Source organism: Labeo rohita, chromosome 4, assembly GCF_022985175.1.
Source record: "Labeo rohita strain BAU-BD-2019 chromosome 4, IGBB_LRoh.1.0, whole genome shotgun sequence".
Taxonomy (NCBI): domain Eukaryota; kingdom Metazoa; phylum Chordata; class Actinopteri; order Cypriniformes; family Cyprinidae; genus Labeo; species Labeo rohita.
The window spans coordinates 18,934,744-18,955,472 of NC_066872.1; the positions used below are offsets into that span (position 1 = coordinate 18,934,744).

General features: G+C 37.1%; 1 protein-coding gene across 6 annotated transcripts in view; it reads right to left on the minus strand.

The window, feature by feature from the left end:
- The window catches only part of LOC127164160 (NACHT, LRR and PYD domains-containing protein 12), a 41,391-nt gene extending 20,948 nt beyond the window's left edge, over positions 1–20,443 (minus strand). The window contains exons 1-4 of one of the 6 annotated variants that reach the window (XM_051107931.1): positions 20,401–20,443; positions 9,660–9,878; positions 8,840–8,977; positions 5,492–5,629 (exon numbers count right to left, since the gene is read on the minus strand). In XM_051107931.1, coding sequence (XP_050963888.1) covers positions 5,492–5,629; positions 8,840–8,958 — 257 coding nt within the window. In that variant the 5' untranslated portion in view covers positions 8,959–8,977; positions 9,660–9,878; positions 20,401–20,443. Of the gene's footprint in view, positions 1–4,628; positions 4,666–5,491; positions 5,630–8,839; positions 8,978–9,659; positions 9,882–12,980; positions 13,059–20,400 lie in introns of those variants that run through there. The other 5 variants (XM_051107930.1, XM_051107929.1, XM_051107928.1 and 2 more) reach the window with 5 other exon arrangements.
- Positions 20,444–20,729: the final 286 nt, after the last annotated feature.

Here is a 20,729-nt window from a genome sequence, read left to right on the forward strand (position 1 = left end):
AAATTACTTATTGCTTTAGGTATTTATGTATATTTAGTGAATAAGGCGATATCTTGGTAAGCAGTTTGACAACATTGTAGTAAATATTTTTTGTGAATCAAAAAATCATGCTTATTAAAATACCAGCACACATGATAATACAGCACAAATTGGTGCATGAGTAGTCAACAAAATAAAGTATTTGAACCTCATAGTTAAATACAAAATTAGTGGGAACTGAAAAAGGTCCACTTTTTGGAAAAAAAGAACCCCCCCTTCCGCTAGGCTGGCTACGGGCCTGAGCCTGTCTGATACTTTTGGACTGAGCTGTTTTTTGAGGAGAATATTTCATAATTTTTCTCCATATAATGAACCGCTTCATGAGCGGCTTCAAACGATTCCAAGTGTGGTTCTAAATGATCCCAGCTGAGGAAGAAGGGTCTTATCTAGCGTAACAACTGGTCATTTTCATAAAAATAATACAATTTATATACTTTTTAATGTCAAACGCTCGTCTTGTCTTACTCTGCCTGGACTGTTTTCTCCGGTTCATGACAGTTAGGGTATGTCAAAAAACTCCCATCTCATGTTCTCCCTCAACTTCAAAATCATTGTATATTGCTGTTTTACCTTTTTTGTTAAGGGTGTTTGATCTTCTTTGCATGTTTACTTTGCAAAGACTGGGTTGGTAGTTTTTTATAAATAAAGTCAATATGAGTAAAAGAAGGCAGTTGATTTTTGACGAAGAGGTATTAGAAACACTAAATACCATGATTATTGGAGAGTCAGTTATGCGTCCTGGGTCGGCTCAGCATCTGACGGCTCATCTGACAGCGATCTCATATTTAGATGTTTTAGCCTAACGTTACACATATTGTTAAAACTTTGGATTATTTATTTCATTTTTGTTTTGCAATTTCTATTGTTTATTGTTCGCTTCTGTGTTGCTATTTATTCTAGTCTGTCCGTTTTCATGGGGAAAAAAAAATCCGATCTAAGTAATGAATACTACCTTTTTTTTTCTTTTTTGATTACCCTAAGTTTATTTGTGTTGTTCTCTTATTCAAATTATAAATGATAAAGTAAACAAATTGATCATTCATTAGGTGAAGCTGTGCACTTGAATTTGACATTGCATCATCATATCCAGTGTGCGCGAGTTATTATTACACATTGTTGTCTATGGGCTATTTTCATAATTTAAATAACATGAATTGTCTTAATTTATTGAATAATGACAACAAATTATAATATTACAGCACACAATTATGTAGTTACTTCCTTTTAATTCCCTTTGTCAGTGCAGTCTTGTTTATGTTAAATTGACTGTTATGAAAACAGACTGTAGCCTGCATAAAAATCTATAAACATAAAACAACAGGGCAAAAAAGTTGATTACTAAACAATTATTTTTCATGACACTAGACACTTATTTATAAAGACAGTGGCATAATACAGTGAAATAAAATCTTCTTTAGCCATATCAAAACACTTGTTAGCGCGTGGGTAAAATTTACTCGCATGACGGTTTCAGGTATACAGTGACCTCTGGCGGTTCTAGTGTTAAGCCATAATACACAGAGTTCAAGGAAAGCAAGGCAAGACGAGCGTTTGACATTAAAAATATATAAATTGTATTATTTTTATGAAAATAACTTATCGTTACACTAGATAAGACCCTTATTCCTCGGCTGGGATCATTAACTATTCTATTCATAACAAAAATATGAGTTGTCATGATTTTGGTTTATATATATTTACTGAAACATGACTATTTTATTTATTTTAATTAAAATTTATTAATAAATTAAGTAAATAACTTTTTACATAAAGTTTACAACCCCTGACAAAGAGGAACATTTGTGACGAAGTTGTGGTTTTTCACTTAAAATGGCCACTGCTCCTCATGTAGTACAGGAAAGTAGACCATTTATGGTAGCAATAAAATAATACTTGTGGATTAAAATAAAATGTTGAAAAACAATAATTTTCCATCTTAATTTTATGTGACAGGGTTAAGTTGTTGAGATTGACAGTACCTTCCCTGACTATAATACGCCTTAAAAATATGAATAAAAAGTATGATACTACTAACCATTTTCTGCATCACTATTAAAGACACCTGAATAATGCCATTTCTGTTAATGATGTCATATGTGTGGAGACCAAATTATTATGGGTATAGAATGGTTAGTGATGGGTTGAGTTCAGACCTTGACATAAATTTAAAGACTTTTTTACCAAATCTTGTGTTTTTTTTTAGAAAAATATTTTTCACAAGAAAGGAACACAAATAAGTGCTTACATTATTGCCGAAAATCATAGACACTGCACACTTTGGTAATAATTTTCTAAGTACAAACTCAGTGAAGTGCCTCAGGCACATGACAAAATGCTCGGTTTAAGAGAGATATGAAACATTATTTTATGCTAAAAAATATAAAATGCAATAATTATAATTTAATTATAATCGGCATACCAATGTATTGTGAAAATCATCTAACAATTCATTTTGGTGAACCACCAATTTAAAAACTGGGGGACTGAAATATTACTGAATCCCAGGAATGACCCATTACATTTTGTAAGGGGCATGGTACTGTAGGTCCCCTTTAAATGATTCAGTGGCTTATAACAGATAAAAGGTACTTAACACCAGTGGTGCACATATGTTATCTGAATAAACAGTCACTGAACTAATTTGTACAAACATTTTAGGCATTTTAGGTGAAAGGATTGAAAAGACTCAAGTCATTTGGACATATGGACACAGCTGGATACTGGATATGGTGCAGTCTGATACTAATAAAAATCAATAATTTCGTCAATCTCTCTTTATCTCTGATATTGCTCAAAGTCCGCTCAAATAACGCGCCGACAGAAAATGTCAATGTATACTTGTTCCTGTTTGCAATAGCATGCTGTAACTTGCTGTAATACTGCTGTACTGGACAACGCTGGTAAAATGACGCTACCCTCTCATGACGGTATGCTATGCTCACATGCTCTGATAATAATAGCTTTTTAGGACTATACATTATTTTAATAATTAGTCCAAAAAAGTTTTAATCTAATATCTAATTCCGTTTCATAGAGCTAAATAAATATATATATATATATATATATATATATATATATATATATATGTTGAGATTAAATATTCGTATATTTTCTGTCCAATTTTATAGTTACTTTCAATAAACGTGGTTATTTTATTGCCTTGTGATTATTTTTTATTTAGTATCATTAAAATTACTGAGTTAAATTAAAAAGTCTTACAAAATTATTATATTATTTAATAAAATAATAAATAATTATTACAAAGCAGTTTCAGCCAAGAATTTTCATTTCGGTACATGCCTAGATTTTTATGTAAAAGGAAACGTTTTGTGATACAAGCCCCCTTTGTAAAAATTATCTTGCTTATACGGCTACTTGCCACATGTAAATAATTTAACACAAAATATGAATTTCATTATATTTTATTACCTCAAGACGACTCGCAGTACCCCCTGCAGCTGTCTGTAATCAGTTGTAATTGTTTTTGTCGTAAAATAACAGACCACTAGATGGTGCAATTGATATCAGAAATAAGAACTGAGGTTTGCCGAGTGAAAGTATGAATGAATGACGCATAGTAGTTCTGGTCTAAGCATGGACACGTTTTTTGAAAAGACATGAAGTGCCAGGTAAACGTAGATAGATGGTAGATAAAGTAGATGATGAATCTACTTCAGAGATCGCAACTACAACAAAGAGATAAAAATATGAGAAAAGCTGTATAAAAAACAATGAATGCTATTACATATTAAAAAAAAAAAAAAACAGTACATAGTAAAGCTGCCTGATTTACTTTTCATGTTTCTACTCTAAAAGTGACTAGTTCCTTGTTTAGTTTTTTTTTTCAGTAAATTGTCACACACTGAATTATAATAATTGTAATAATTATTACATTTCAAATAATTCCTTCTGAAATAGTTTTTGTGTTTATGTGTAAATGAAGGGGGTGGGGGGGCTCGAATTTTTTTTATTCTGCAAAAGGAGGGCCCGGCAGAAAATTTTGGGAACCACTGTCCTAAGCAAACAAATACTGTTTGTGCCAGGGAAATGTTCTATTTGGCTAGTAAATTTCACTGAGTCACAGGCAGGTGATAATTGTGTTGTTGATTAAATCAGGGGTGGCCATCAGGTCAATTATCGACTCTATTATATGAGATACGAAGAACGGACCCCAGTGGAGAACATCTCAGGATATGTATGTAGCCTGGTTCCCTGAGAAGGGGGTCTCAATTGGCTGAACATGAGGTCATGATGATGTAACATACAATGTTATGGAGACTGTAAATAGGAACCTGCACTACATGTTATAAGATTCTAATAGTCTAAAGGAAAATGTTGCTGGCATGTTCTAAAGCTACATTTACACTAGTGCATATTCACTTTGAAATGCATAGCCTTTGCTGCTGTTACACCTGGCATCCGCACTATTGCAGCGTTTGTAACCCCTTGAAAACACATGGACACTGCTAGATACTGAACATGGTGCTGTGTAATACTAATAAAAAGCAATAATTTCAACAATCGCTCTTTATCTCTTATGTTTAATGTATAGTTCTGTTTCTTGTCTCAATTACTAGTTATTGTCTCACCTGGGGTTAAAGATCACAGTTTCATCACTGAAGTTATGGAGAGCCAATTCTCACTCAATCAAAAGACAAAAAAAAAAATAGCAATATTTTCTCACAGGATTTTAAAATTTCTTCCCTTATCTCATAAAGTGAGTACATATCTAGCTGTCAACAGCCTGCAACGAACATTAAGAAATATTTAAGGGTGTATTCACACCTGTCTTGTGTGGCTTGATTGAATCAAACTCAAATTTGTTTCCCCCCGGTGCAAATCTTTTGGGCAGGTGTGAATAGAGCAATCGCACTTGGGTGCGGACCAAACAACTGCACTGAGACCCAGCAGAAGAGGTCGTCTCGGTTCTATTCCAAAACAACTCTAGTATGGTTGAATGAAAGAATCAGTGAATGGATGACCTTAAGCACACGTGTGGTTTTGTTTACAATTTGTAGTTCTCTTGCAAAAAACACAGTGTGTAAGCAAACCACACCAAACAAAAAAAATCAACACTGTATTTGGTCCGAACCGAAGCAAGTGAACTTTTTTTTTTAAGAGTGAGTTTACTGCATGTTTGATCAATTTAGACTTCTCAAACTAACACTTGACTTGCCTACAATAAAATTCATAGATATAAATAACTTCAAGCATTCGTGCATATACAAGTGTTTTTGCAGAGTGTGAAAGCTAAAGCAATCTTAATGCAGGACACGGAGTAGTGACACGATCACATTCCTTTTTTGCTTTTGATAACACACGGACACTGCTGGATACTTAACATGGTGCTGTGTAATACTAATAAAAAGCAATAATTTCAACAATCTCTCTTTATCTCTTATGTTTAATGTATAGTTCTGTTTCTTGTCTCAATTACTAGTTATTGTCTCACCTGGGGTTAAAGATCACAGTTTCATCGCTGAAGTTATGGAGTGGATCCATTGATTCATCACTTTTCATAGACACACAGCTGGGCTCTGGAGATGCAGCTCTCTCCTCAGAGAGACTCATTTTCACAGGCGATGTTCTCCTATGATTTAAGTGTAATTTTAAGCCCTTTATAAACACTTATTACAAAACAATTATTTTACTAAATTATTGCAAATAGTATCATTCTATAATGAAGGGTTGCCAATTCTCACTCAATCAAAAGACAAAAATAAATAAATAAAAATAGCAACATTTTCTACCAGGATTTTAAAATTTCTTCCCTTATCTCATAAAGTGAGTACATAACTAGCTGTCAACAGCCTGACGGCGAGCATTAAGAAATATTTAAGGGTGTATTCACACCTGTCTTGTGTGGCTTGATTGAATCAAACTCAAATTTGTTTCCCCCCGGTGCAAATCTTTTGGGCAGGTGTGAATAGAGCAATCGCACTTGGGTGCGGACCAAACAACTGCACTGAGAGCAGAAGAGGTAGTCTCGGTTCTATTCCAAATCAACTGTAGTATGGTTGAATGAAAGAATCAGTGAATGGATGACCTTAAGCACATGTGTGGTTTTGTTTACAATTTCTAGTTCTCTTGCAAAAAGAGCAGTGTGAAAGCAAACCACACCAAACAAAAAAAATCAACACTGTATTTGGTCCGGACCGAAGCAAGTGAACTAGCGGACTTTCCTGGTGTGAATACACCCTAAGACAACAAATAGTGTTTGTGCCAGGGAAATGTTCTATTTGGCTGGTAAATTTCACTGAGTCACAGGCCAGGCAGGTGATAATTGTGTTGTTGATTAAATCAGGGGTGGCCATCAGGTGAACCAAATTAGACACAGATCAGTTATCAGGATAAAAAAATCTGGTATCAGTCAGTGTTAATTTCGTTGACGAAGACTATGACGAAAAATATTCGTCAACGAACATTTTTTACAGACGAAAACTAAATAAAAACTAAATAAAAAGTCAGATATGATGACGAAGACGATGACGAAATTTAACTGATACTTTAGTCAACGAATAAAAACGAGAGGAAAATGTTGGGGCGGGACGAATGGAGAAGAGATCCAATAAGAACTACCCTTTTGTGGGGAAATCCAATCAGAGCGAATCTTTTGAGGGCAGGTTGATCTTGGCAAAACCATTTTCAAAAGCCGTGGTTTTCAAATTATGAGGACGTTTGTTATACATTATATATAGTTATACATTATACTTGGTTGCACAGTCTTGGTTACAAAGCTTTGGTTAATTTAAGTTGACTTTTCTCGTTAGCAACACGCTAACACTTTGTGCACGCTGTTCCGAGGGCAGAGGTATGTCTCATGAACAGACAGACAGACAGAAATGTCAGAGCTTGGTCTAGGATGTCATATGCGTTTCATATAATTCAGGGACAATGCATATCTTTTTCAGGGAGCATGTATATTGTTCAGGGAGAGCAGGTCTTATGGTTATTTTTGTGAAAAAGACTCATGTTTTTGACATTTAATAAAATAAATGTTTTTTATTACAACAATTAGATATGTGCCTGTATTCTCTATATGCTTCCATATATTGTAATATACTTACAATTACGTGAATTATGGAGAAAAATCTGCTAATATTTGGTCTACTAAAACTAAACTAAGACTAAAAGACTTAAGACTAAACTAAGACTAAAACTCTTATGGTATTTAGTCAACTAAACTAGACTAAGACTAAGGGCGGCCGTACACGGTGCGAATTCGGACAGTCGGAAGACCGTATGGCCACGCACACGTCACGAGTGACTTTGTTTACGGACGCAGTGGTACACGGCACGATTTTAAAACCTGCCGATTTCCGAGGCAATCACATTCACGAAGTTCCGCGCCAAAAACATGGACTCTGAGGAAGAGATCCTTTTCTTTGTGGCAGCAATGGCTTGCGAAAAAACCAAAAAAGAAAAGAAAACGAAGGGCATGGCAAAGAGTTTGGCTGAAGGGCAGAGAACAACATGGACTTTCTTTTCTTAATCGTCGTCGTGGAAGATATTGTAAATTACACAATCATTGCGTGTCATGCAAGTTTCTGCAATTTGTGACGTTGTTTTTATACATGTTAAAATGCTGGATAGTTTAGGTATTATTGTATACATACTGCATCTTACATGTTGTATTGTTGTGGAAGAACAGTAATGCAGAATCATAAAACTGCCTTCAGGACTTTTGCTATATGGTTTTCTGATTGGTCATTTCCAGTTTGCTCAACAAATCGGCTCGTTCAACAGCACACACGTCACGCTTTCAATCCGACAGCTCCCGAAGTTTTTTGACATGTTTAAAAATGATCGTAAGGTCGGGAAGTGCTCGTAAGGCACTCTGCTCGTCTCGTAATTTCTCACACACCATACGAGCCCCGACCATACGAGAAGAGACGATTTCCTCCGATAACCAAAAAAAATCGCATGCGAGCTCGTACGACCTCAAAAATCGCACCGTGTACGCCCGCCTTAAAAGATTTCAGATGACTAAAATAGGACTAAAACTAAATGGTGTATTATTCCAAAGACTAAGACTAAATCAGAATTTGCTGTCAAAATTAACACTGGTATCAGTCAAATTATCTCAGATGTATTTTTTTGAGATATGAAAAACGGACCCCAGTGGAGAACATCTCAGGATATGTATGTAGCCTGGTTCCCTGAGAAGGGGGTCTCAATTGGCTGAACATGAGGTCATGATGATGTAACGTACAATGTTATGGAGACTGTAAATAGGAACCTGCACTACATGTTATAAGATTCTGATGGTCTAAAGGAAAATGTTGCTGGCATGTTCTAAGGCTACATTTACGCGAGTGCATATTCACTTTAAAATGCATAGCCTTTGCTGCTGTTACACCTGGCATCCGCACTACTCCAGCGTTTTTTAACCCCTTGAAAACAAAGACTTTTGGATTTTATAAGAATTCTCAGCCCAAGTTTGGTTTGTTAAATTCAAGTTTTTGTTTTTTAACAGTGAGTTTACTGCATGTTTAAACAATTTAGCCTTCTCAAACTAACACTTGACTTGCCTACATTAAAATCCATAGATATAAATCACTTCAAGCATTTGTGCATATACAAGTTTTTGCAGAGTGTGAAAGCTAAAGCAAGCTTAATGCAGGACATGGAGTAGTGACACAATCACATGCCTTTTTTGGTTTTAATAACACATGGACACTGCCAGATACTGAACATGGTGCTGTGTAATACTAATAAAAAGCAATCATTTCAACAATCTCTCTTTATCTCTTATGTTTAATGTATAGTTTCTTGTCTCAGTTACTGGTTATTGTCTCACCTGGGGTTAAAGATCACAGTTTCATCGCTGAAGTTATGGAGTGGATCCATTGATTCATCACTTTTCATAGACACACAGCTGGGCTCTGGAGATGCAGCTCTCTCCTCAGAGAGACTCATTTTAACAGGCGATGTTCTCCTATGATTTAATCGTAATTTTAAGCCCTTTATAAACACTTATTACAAAACAATTATTTTACTAAATTTAACAATTATTTCACTAAATTATTACAAACAGTATCATTCTTTAATGCAGAGTTGCCAATTCACACTCAATCAAAAAACAAAAAAATAGCAACATTTTCTCACAGGATTTTCAAATTTCTTCCCGTATCTTGCAAAGTGAATACATAACTAGCTGTCAACAGCCTGACGGCGAACATGAAGAAATATTTAAGGGTGTATTCACACCTGTCAGCATTCACACTTGGGTGTGGACCAAACAACTGCACCGAGACCCAGCGGAAGAGGTAGTCTCGGTTCTGTTCCAAATTAACTGTAGTATGGTTGAATCAATGAATCAGTGAATGGATGACCTTAAGCACGTGTGGTTTTGTTTACAATTTCTAGTTCACTTGCAAAAAGAGCAGTGTGAAAGCAAACCACATCAAAGCAAGTGAACTAGCTGACTTTCCTGGTGTGAATACACACTAAGCAAACAAATAGTGTTTGCACCAAGGAAATGTTCTATTTGGCTCGTAATTTTGATAACACATGGACACTGCTGGATACTGGACATGGTGCTGTGTAATACTAATAAAAAGCAATAATGTTTAATGTATAATTCTGTTTCTAGTGTCAGTTACTAGTAATTGTCTCACCTAGGGTTAAAGATTACAGTTTCATCACTGAAGTTGATGGATCCATTGAATCATCACTCTTCATAGACACAGCTGGGATCTGGAGATGCAGCTCTCTCCTCAGAGAGAATCACTTTAACAGGCGATGTTCCCTTATGATTTAATTGTAATTTAACTCCGTCTGAGACCGGTGCAAGTAATCACTGTTGCAGCAGTGAGAAATGGAAGTCGGTATGACATCTGCTGCAAAAGAGACAAGAGATGTCATTGCTGAGAAGGTAAGAAATAGAGTTTAGTATTTTGACTGTCTGCTTTAAGAGTGATGAAGGGAAATCACTGCTGTGGCAGTGATTTCAGGTCAAGTCAAGTGCCCCCCTAACCTTTTTGTAAAGCTTTAAATGATAGAAATTGCCTGAAGCGACAGTTTTGACAGTAAATTATCAATTAATGATTCCAATATGTAGAGAGGAAGATTAATTTGAATTCCGCTACAAGTCAGCTATAGCAAGACAATAATGACTATTCAGTTCAACTCTGATCAGTAACAACTCAATCCCATGCAATGGCTGCACAGAGTTCACTTTAGTTTAGTTTATGGGCTGTGCTACTGAAGACAGTAATAGTAAGTGATGGCAAATTCTATTGGAAGAATAGATTGCTGCTGTAAATATTGATGGGTTAGAAATCAGTATGGTGGCATTTTGGGCCCTGCTACAGTGCTTTGAGCACTAGAGACATGGTCCAAGAGGGTACGGAGAGGGCAGATTTAGCCTTCTTGCCCCCCTGAGGTACCTGATGACCAGGTCATGCTTCTCCACCAACTTTACCTCTATGGGGTCGTGGTGTGCAGCAAAAGCAGCCACGTAAACTTTAAAGGTAGAGGGAAACAGCCTTCACTCCAGCCCTTGCTCCAAGAAGGATAGCACAACTCTGATTGGGCATCTTAAGGGGTCCTTTCGGTAAGAGGAACACCACTCGACGACCAGGTTCCACTTCAAGGCGTAAGCAAGTCTTGTGGACTGGGCTCTCACCACAGTGATGGTGTCTACTACCCCTTGGGGCAGGTCACCCATAACCTACACATACCAGACGTTTCCAGAGGTCCAGACAGATGGCTCAAAGCGACCTCAGATGCTTCTGACTCCAGAGGAGGGGACAGGCAAGTTGAGACATGCAACAGGAGCGTAGATGACACTGTCGGTTGATGTGCGCAACGGTCGCAGAGTTGTCCGTGTGGACCAGCACGTGCTTGCCTTGTAAGTGCCCTTTGAGATGGTTCAAGGCAAGGCATACTGTTAGCAACTCTAGGCAGTTGAAGCCAGTGTAGCTGGGGGCCCAGATACCATACAATTGGCATCAATGGGATCACCAACGTACCCGCAGTGGGGCAGTGAAGGGGAAAGCAGGGACCCGCTCGGTCCGAGTGTCTGTGTTTTGAGTGTGTGCATGACACTTACCTGCATTCAGACAGAGACAACGTGAGTAGCATGTTAGATGGCACTCTTGAACCTCTCACTGCTGCTCACTGGCAAGAGGGGAGGGTCAGTGAAGTCCGGGATTGGCCCGTTCAACACTCCCCGTCCCCTCTGTGGACCCAGAGATAGAGGAAACTGCTTTATTGTTGAGATTTTTTGGAACAAAATATTTGCCACCCGGCCTTCCTCCGGGGGAAAGAGAGGTGCATTCACCCTCTCCCAAAAAACAGTTCCCTCCCTCTCTGGTTGCCCGTCCCGGGCCTCTGGCTGTTCTGCTTGTTCACAGGGCCAGGACGGGTGGGGTGGCCTGCCTACACCCGGCTCCACGGTGCCGCATGGCTGAGACCTGCTGTGGATGCGGCGGCAGAGCAGGGGTGGTGCTAACAGTATGCCTTTCCTTGAACTGTCTCAAAGGGTGCTTAAAAGACAAGCACGTGCTGGTCTGCATGGACAACACTGCGACCGTTGCATACATCAACCGACAATGTTGCCTACGCTCCTGTTGCATGTCACAACTTGCCCGCCACCTCCTCTGGAGTCAGAAGCATTAGAAGAAAAACACTGCTGCCTCAACTAAAAGCTGAGAAGAAGAATATCCTTACTAATGCAAGTGTAAATGCATATAAATGCAATTTATACTGTACATTCTAAAGCTTGTATTCATACAAGACCACAAAATTTAGTAGGGACACTAGTGACATGTCCCTTCCACTATCCAGCAACTGCTAAACTGTCTATAGCAATATTTTTGTTCAAACAATTAAATGTATGTATATGTAACCACTGTTGTTGTCATTTCGGCTGCATCTAAAATAGGTCATACCATTGATTTCACCTGAAAAGAAAAAGTAAATATGCTAGAAAACTGTGCCTTGACTTCCATTTAATGCATGGGGAGTAAGAATATATACGGCAGCCCATGTGTTTAAAACATACATACATAGTTCAGTTGAATGATACAGTTTACACTCTTTAAGTTTAATGTTGTTAAACTGAAAAAGGCAAACTGTACCCACAGAATAAAAAACAACACTAAAATAATAGCATGTGGTTTATCTGTCAATCACATGTGCAAGATGTTCATTATTGGTGTCATTCATTTTTAATATTTCACTTAAATTACAAAAACAATAAAACCTGCCTGGTTAGTGTTGACACTGTGTTTTTTTTGGCTCCAAAACATGGTAATTCTGCATCACTGTTAGCATAATAACTCACCACATCAATGAACACAGCTTAAAAACGTTCCTGAAACCAGCTAAAGCTTGCTCAAGCTAAACTCAAAGTTAGCTGGATGACCAACTTTAATAGACCAAACCATGTTTAATCTTTGACTGAAATTCAATGACTATAGAATATTATCCGTTCTTTTCTGGGGTGCAAAAAGAATCTATAAATGCCATCACTGAGCATTTGTTTTATAAACAGTAATCTCATATGTTGTACTACTGTACATACATGCACTACACAGCAGTGGAGAAAACATGATGGTGCATTGGTAACAGAGAAAAGAATTCAGTTTTGAAGCTAGAGAAAATTATATCTATGTCCCCATTTCGTCAGAAGGCCCCAACCAACCAGTGGCTACAACACAGGGTGAAATACGAAATATAACAGAGTTTACTTTGATCTAAACTCATTAAAACTCCTAAAGTTTCTTATTTTCAATTAATTTATATAAAAAATTATATGATAAATTTTATTTACACATTCATTGTGCCGGATGCCTTGAGTATACCTTGCAGTAAACTCTTGATTGAGTTTGAACATACATATATAAACACACACACACACACACACACACACACACACACACACACACACAATCTCCTGCCTCTCTTGTCAAAATATTTATATGACAACTTACCAATAAATATGACGGTAAGTTGGTAAGCGTCCTTTACAGATATCTGAAATGGCGTCGCATCAAACGCAGAAATCATACTTTTGGTTTCGATTTCTACTACCGTGACTGTGAAGGATCAAATAACAAGCACTAGACCGATTGTGATTGGTCGATCCTTAAAGTTGTGATTAGGAAAATTCAGGTGCACAAATGAACCTTTTTTTTTAACATATGAACTCTCCAAGCATACATTTTCATACAGAGCAGTCAGAAATGGTTAAAAAAGTTACTTCTAAATGGAAATGAAATTACATTTCCCTAGATTATTTCAATGATCTAGGGGAGAGCGGGGCACAACCTAACACTTTTTGAATTTTTCAGTTTGTGTAAATCCACGTGTGGTTCAGAGTATACTATTTATCCACGTTAATTTCACACTCTTGTACAAATATGTGGCTTTATTTCATAATTACAGTGTATACTTTTTTCGTTATTTACCTCAAAAGAAATGAAGTGAAAAGTGAGAACATACCCCCGTATGTGGGGTACACTGTAACATGTGAGGGGCACTTTGTAACATTAACAGATGACAACTTTAAATGTTATCTGATCGAATGAAAAAAATATACACGACAAACTAAAATATTTTTTCAATAAAAAAATGATTATTTAAAAAAAAAAAAAAAAAAATAAAATAATGGCTTTTTTAAAGAATTAAAAACATATCTAATTTTTGAGGTTCACATTGAACACATCGCAACCATGCGTGGGACTGTCCTGATTGCATAACAGCTGTACAGATAGTTCAAAACAATGTGCGCAAATAAATGAGATGCATTCAGACATTCAAAAGAACACTCCCCTCCCTCCAAGCTCTCGTGGAACACGAGACACATAAACGAGCCAAATGCTTTACATTTCTTGAAATAATCATTTTTCCACATTAAACATCGATTGCCAGTCTTTATTCACCTGTTTCTTGTGGTTTCTTTTTAAAATCCATAAAAGTAAATACTGAAAATGACATGGCTAATGTCATAGAATAGTTTAATATAGCGGGGCAGATTGTAACGCAGTGTTACAACTTTCCACATTAGCACGACTGGAATATAAAAAATTACGTTTGTCATAAAACACTGATAAAAGCATATGAAGAGTTTAGATGCAAAAGCCTCTAAATCCATCTGAAGTATTTCTTTAAAATTTGCATTTATTTCTGGCTACTTTGTTTCTATGTAAGTACTGGTACTTTTGTTGCTCATGAAAACGCTTTTGAAACGTCTATGTACTTGACAAATACTGCATTTAGAGTAAGCAAACACCGCGAGAGCGTCTCTAACGAGAGCAGAAAGTGTCCGACTTGACGGCTCCGTTTTCAACTCCGCCCAACTTCGTTGTCCGCCGTCTCTAGCCGTAGTACTCGAACACACCTGTTATTGTCTGCGGGAGTGGGCGGGACCGGGAATCGTAACACTATGATACAGAAATGTATACACAGATATAACTTGTATATAAATAAACTATATATTTTAATAATTTGGCCATTTTAAACTTAGTTGTAGTTGCCCTGTCTCTTTATGCTCTCCTTCTGTTTGCTTTGGTGTGGCTGTTAAGTGAGTGAGTTCGTGACTGACAGATTGTGGCTGGTCTGTGTGGTAATGCAGGATCATTCAAATGCTCACTTATCATTCATCGACCTCAAATTTGTCTTTTTGTCTTAAAGATGTATGTAGTAGCAAGCAGCACGTGCGCTCAATCTATTGTTAACCTAGAAAAATGTGAGCTATTGAAGTTTCAGTGCGAGTGTGGAAGCTGAATAGTAGCGCGCTGTTGCATGACAGAGGCGCCGGTGTTGTCCCTAAAAAAGCACCTCTGCCGTGAAAAGCACCCCTTAAAACGAAACCATACGAACAACAGCCGGTTCTTTCATTAGCGTTCAAATATCACTTTGTTTTCATCCAGATATATTTGCATAAAAAATGTCATGTTTAATAAATGATTTTTTTTTTTTTTTTTTTTTTTTTGTCAGGAAATAAATTAGAAATAAATGATACTCTGTCTCCTACTTTGACTTTTCCTTAAAGCATTGTCAGATTTGTCTGTAAGGATATTTTGGCATCTTTTTATAGTCTTTTTATCGTTTTCTTTAATTCTAACTTGTGATAAAATATAAAACTTAAGAGGTTAAGTTCGTTACAACAACGGTTTGTAGATTACAGCCTCTATGCAGCCATTGAGTACTACAGCCAGATTATTGATAGTGGTTGGATAGTGGTTATTGATATTTTGGATATTTTATTACCATCATATGTCACCAGATGTCACCAAAGTCATCAAAATGTTGATTGCTGCTAGTCTGAATATTTACTGGAATGATATAAGAAAAACTAAATATTAAAAAAAAAAAAAAAAAAAGGCAGAAATTGATTATAGTAATGTGAAGACAAATTTGGGGAATCCCCATTAAGACCCTGGAAATCAATAGCGGCAGACAACTGCAGCACGTTAACAGTAGAACATGGGTCCAATACTGTATACAACTATTTTGGATTACAAAACTAAAGGGCAGTATCCGATAAACATTACAGAAAAAGAAAACAATGAAATTACACGAAAGCCTTCAAAGTCCTGGAAGGTAAGTTTTGGTGAAGATTTAAGGTTTAGCCTAAGAATAGGCCAAGTGATTGTGTTCTGAATTTACATTTATAATTATTTAGCAGAGGCTTTTATCCAAAGAGATTTACACGTTAACCTAACGCACACGTTAGAACACACTTTAGCCTAATGCAGTACACGTAGCAAGATTTAAAAAGATAAAAAATAAAAAGTAGATAGAATAGACGTTAGTGTCTGAGGGTCATATTTATTTCATTGTATGTCTAAATGCTGATTCTGTGATGTTACATATTTGTTATATATAATATCGATGTTATATATACAGTGGGTACGGAAAGTATTCAGACCCCCTTAAATTTTTTTTGCAGCCATTTGCTAAAATCATTTAAGTTCATTTTTTTTCCTCATTAATGTACACACAGCACCCCATATTGACAGAAAAACACAGAATTGTTGACATTTTTGCAGATTTATTAAAAAAGAAAAACTGAAATATCACATGGTCCTAAGTATTCAGACCCTTTGCTGTGACACTCATATATTTAACTCAGGTGCTGTCCATTTCTTCTGATCATCTTTGAGATGGTTGTACACCTTCATTTGAGTCCAGCTGTGTTTGATTATACTGATTGGACTTGATTAGGAAAGCCACACACCTGTCTATATAAGACCTTACAGCTCACAGTGCATGTCAGAGCAAATGAGAATCATGAGGTCAAAGGAACTGCCTGAAGAGCTCAGAGACAGAAGGCACAGATCTGGCCAAGGTTACAAAAAAATTTCTGCTGCACTTAAGGTTCCTAAGAGCACAGTGGCCTCCATAATCCTTAAATGGAAGACGTTTGGGATGACCAGAACCCTTCCTAGAGCTGGCCGTCCGGCCAAACTGAGCTATTGGGGGAGAAGAGCCTTGGTGAGAGAGGTAAAGAAGAACCCAAAGATCACTGTGTCTGAGCTCCAGAGATGCAGTCGGGAGATGGGAGAAAGTTGTAGAAAGTCAACCATCACTGCAGCCCTCCACCAGTCAGGGCTTCATGGCAGAGTGGCCCGACGGAAACCTCTCCTCAGTGCAAGACACATGAAAGCCCGCATGGAGTTTGCTAAAATAACACCTGAAGGACTCCAAGATGGTGAGAAATAAGATTCTCTGGTCTGATGAGACTAAGATAGAACTTTTTGGCCTTAATTGAAAGCGGTATGTGTGGAGAAAACCAGGCGCTGCTCATCACCTGGCCAATACAGTCCCAACAGTGAAGCATGGCGGTGGCAGCATCATGCTGTGGGGTTTTTTTTCAGCTGCAGGGACAGGACGACTGGTTGCAATCGAGGGAAAGATGAATGCGGCCAAGTACAGGGATATCCTGGATGAAAATCTTCTCCAGAGTGCTCAGGACCTCAGACTGGGCAGAAGGTTTACCTTCCAACAAGACAATGACCCTAAGCACACAGCTAAAATAACGAAGGAGTGGCTTCACAACAACTCCGTGACTGTTCTTGAATGGCCCAGCCAGAGCCCTGACTTAAACCTAATTGAGCATCTCTGGAGAGACCTAAAAATGGCTGTCCACCGTTTACCATCCAACCAGACAGAACTGGAGAGGATCTGCAAGGAGGAATGGCAGAGGATCCCCAAATCCAGGTGTGAAAAACTTGTTGCATCTTTCCCAAAAAGACTCATGGCTATATTAGATGAAAAGGGTGCTTCTACTAAATACTGAGCAAAGGGTCTGAATACTTAGGACCATGTGATATTTCAGTTTTTCTTTTTTAATAAATCTGCAAAAATGTCAACAATTATTTAAAAATTTAAAAATTATTTTAAAAAACAAAAGCTTACAATTAACAAACAAACAAAAAAAAATGCATTACCTTAAAATAACAGTAAAATAACAAAACTAAATATAATCACTTTTCATATGGGAGAAAGAAAAAAGATGCAAGCAAGTTTGTTAATAGGCAACTTGGATGTGTACACACAAAGACAGAAAAAAGAAATGAAAAAAGACAGACAAATTTATCCAAATAAAATAAATTGTTTTATATACTTCCAAAATACAAATGTATCAAAAATAAGCAAACAAGCCAACTAAACAGCAGTGCTCAATGTACTTGCTGCACACATACAGTAGGATTGCACCTTTCAGCTTATGAGTGTTTATGATTTGTTTTTTTTTCTGGTGTGAACCAAAAATAGGAACAGTTTGGCTTCGGGACAGGATGCCATCATCCAATGTGATGGTGAAAATGGCTGGCTTTGAGCCACAGTGCTTTAAGTGGGAGCCCCTACCCCTGTCATCAAGGCATGAAAATGTGCAACAAACAAAACACCATTCATAAATTGAAATGTGTACTCTCACTCTCTTACACACATACACACACACACACACAGCTTGACACACATGCTCAGGGCAAGTTCTGCAATCCTTCAGTATGTGTACAGTATGTACACTGAACACTGCTGTTGGCTCATTTGGGGCCAATTTTTTTTTTATGATACATTTGTATTTTTGAAATATAAAATACAGACACATTCATGCAAATATGTTTTTTATATATACAATTTACTATTTTTATTATCTCTGTTTGTGCTGATCAATTATAAACAATAGGTAAAATTGAACTGCTAGCAAACACTTGGAAGAATTCGGTGGGGCCGAGGGGCTGCTGCTGCAAATATTTGAGTGGCATCTTCCCTAAGAAATGTAATCTCACTCCAAACTTTTGAGAGAACTTCAGAGCCCTGCCTATCGTAATGGGTTCTATTGATTTGTCATGTCACTCGTGTCTGGTGTAGACACTGTGTTAGAGTAAAACAGACATTTGCCTAGCTACCTACCTTACAGCAGTTCAGTTACTTTGTGCAGTAGCAGAAGCTTAGGTGTTCAGTCATCGAGAATATTCATTTTCTCAGCAGCAGCATATAGAATTTCTATGTTCCAAATTTTAATTTGGTCACAATTAATATAAGCAGCACCAGTATGTACAGTTAAATCAGATGGCAATGTAGTAATTAGTGTAATAATATTACAGCATAGTGGCATGGAATCCACTGTGTTGTCCATGCCTGTAGCTAATGATTTGATCATACAATGCAATATTATTGTACTTAATAGGCATACTAATATTCTAAACCACCAAAATAAGTGAGCAGCTGTTTTTAGCCAGAATTATTTCTGGGCACATGACACTACCACTACTGGGTGTACAGCGATTTATGATTTCACTGAATACTTTTGTTAGCTCATTAATAGATTAAACATAAATATTTTCTATTGCAGTAATGTTGATGAGCAGTTAATGCAAATTAAAGGACAAGGAAAGGAAAAGAGAAAGGAAAGGAAAGGAAAGAACATGATGTGTGGCCAAGTATTGTGTCACATACTTGGAATTTGTGCTCTGCATTTAACCCATCCAAGTGCACATACACAGCAGTGAGTAGTGAACAAACACACACCTGGAGCAGCGGGCATCCACTGCTGCAGCACCCTGGGAGCAGTTGGGGGCTCTCAAAGGTCGCACCTCAATTGTGGTATTAAGGGTGGACAGTTCTGGTAATTCACTCCCCCCACCTACAATACCTGCCGAACCTTTGGGTTACAAATCTGACTCTCTAACCATTAGGTCACAACTGCCCATGACTGCCCTAATGACACACATAGTGCATGTTTCTCCTATTTATTCACTAAAGCCTATTCTCTGTGATTTCACTGTTTTCTATTGTACGTATGTTGTTTTGGTTGCTTTATTTTGCTTGTATTGCACATTTGTATTGTTGACTTATTTCTGTGCAGTGTCCTTGAGTGTTATGAAAGGCGCTTATAAATAAAATGTATTATTATTATTATTATTATTATTATTAGGTAAGTTTGAGCTATTGGCTCACAAAGTTATTTAGGTCATTAGTTAAATAAACCTAAAGGTACAGCACCCAGGTTCACATTGCTTAGCCACTAGTTAATTCATCTGGGCTTCACTAGTCCAGAAATACATTTAACTCAGGTCACTAGTTTAAGCTACCTGGTAAAACGATCAGGTAGACACAGCAATAGTTCACTAACGTTAAGCTATTCGGCAAAGCTGGGCCAGGCTCACATAGATGGCAAACACGTGCTTGGTAGTTTGTTACTTGGCAGTAGATCTGAATGTGCATTGAACCTGCTCCCACATTTATACCCCCCCAAAAAAGTGTGAGATGCATGGCTTGCACGCCAATGTGCATTGGCCTGTTTAGTTTACAATCTAAGGTGATAAGACTCTCAGGCGAGATCCCAATTCATTAGTACATTCCGATGTGACGTCTTTGTTCCTTCCTTCAGGGTACGAGGGTTACATACGTAACCGAGTCGTTCCCTGTATATCAAATATGTTTCTGATTTAAAACCATATTTGGAAGTGGCTCAGAACAAATGGGTGAAAAAAAGAACAAATTCTTTTGTTTAGACATGTGCAACAATATACAGTTTGAGTTTTGAGTTTACCATATAGACACAGTATTACAACAAAACTGTCTATAGACACATGAATCTGATGAGTGATACTTTCTGTATACAAGAGTTAGAAGAACATAATCAGAAAATGTTTGAAAATCACACTCACTAACAAACACAGTAAAATGAGAAAGTGATTTCACACCATGTAATATTATCAGAGTGCACTCACACAGACACAATTGATAATTTGTTTGATCACAACATGAAGAGGTTTAAATAAAATCATCAAAATGACATTGCACACAACTTTATAGACACAGTGACCAGTACCACTGATCTTTTATCAATATCATCGTAAGACGACATAAAAAAAATGAAAAAGATGAAATACTCACCTCAAGTAATATTTGTAGATCTTTCTGTTTCCTTGTCTTTCACTTTTGTAAAACAAGTTTTGAAAACAAGTCCAACTGGTTTTCAAGTTAAAATGGGAGAATCAAAACAACGACAGACGTCAACACGCACATTCATTCTGTTCTGGTTTATTATATAGAAAGATTTGTTCTCAGGAAACAGGACTTAACCTCTTTAGTAGTAGTTTTGTACGTTTATGAATATGTGTTTTGGATAGTAAATGTGTATTAAGTGCATGTTTTCGAAGTTTGCTTTTCAGTCTAAAAGAGGCAGAAACAAGAAAACTGTTCCATTATAATAAAATTTGGCA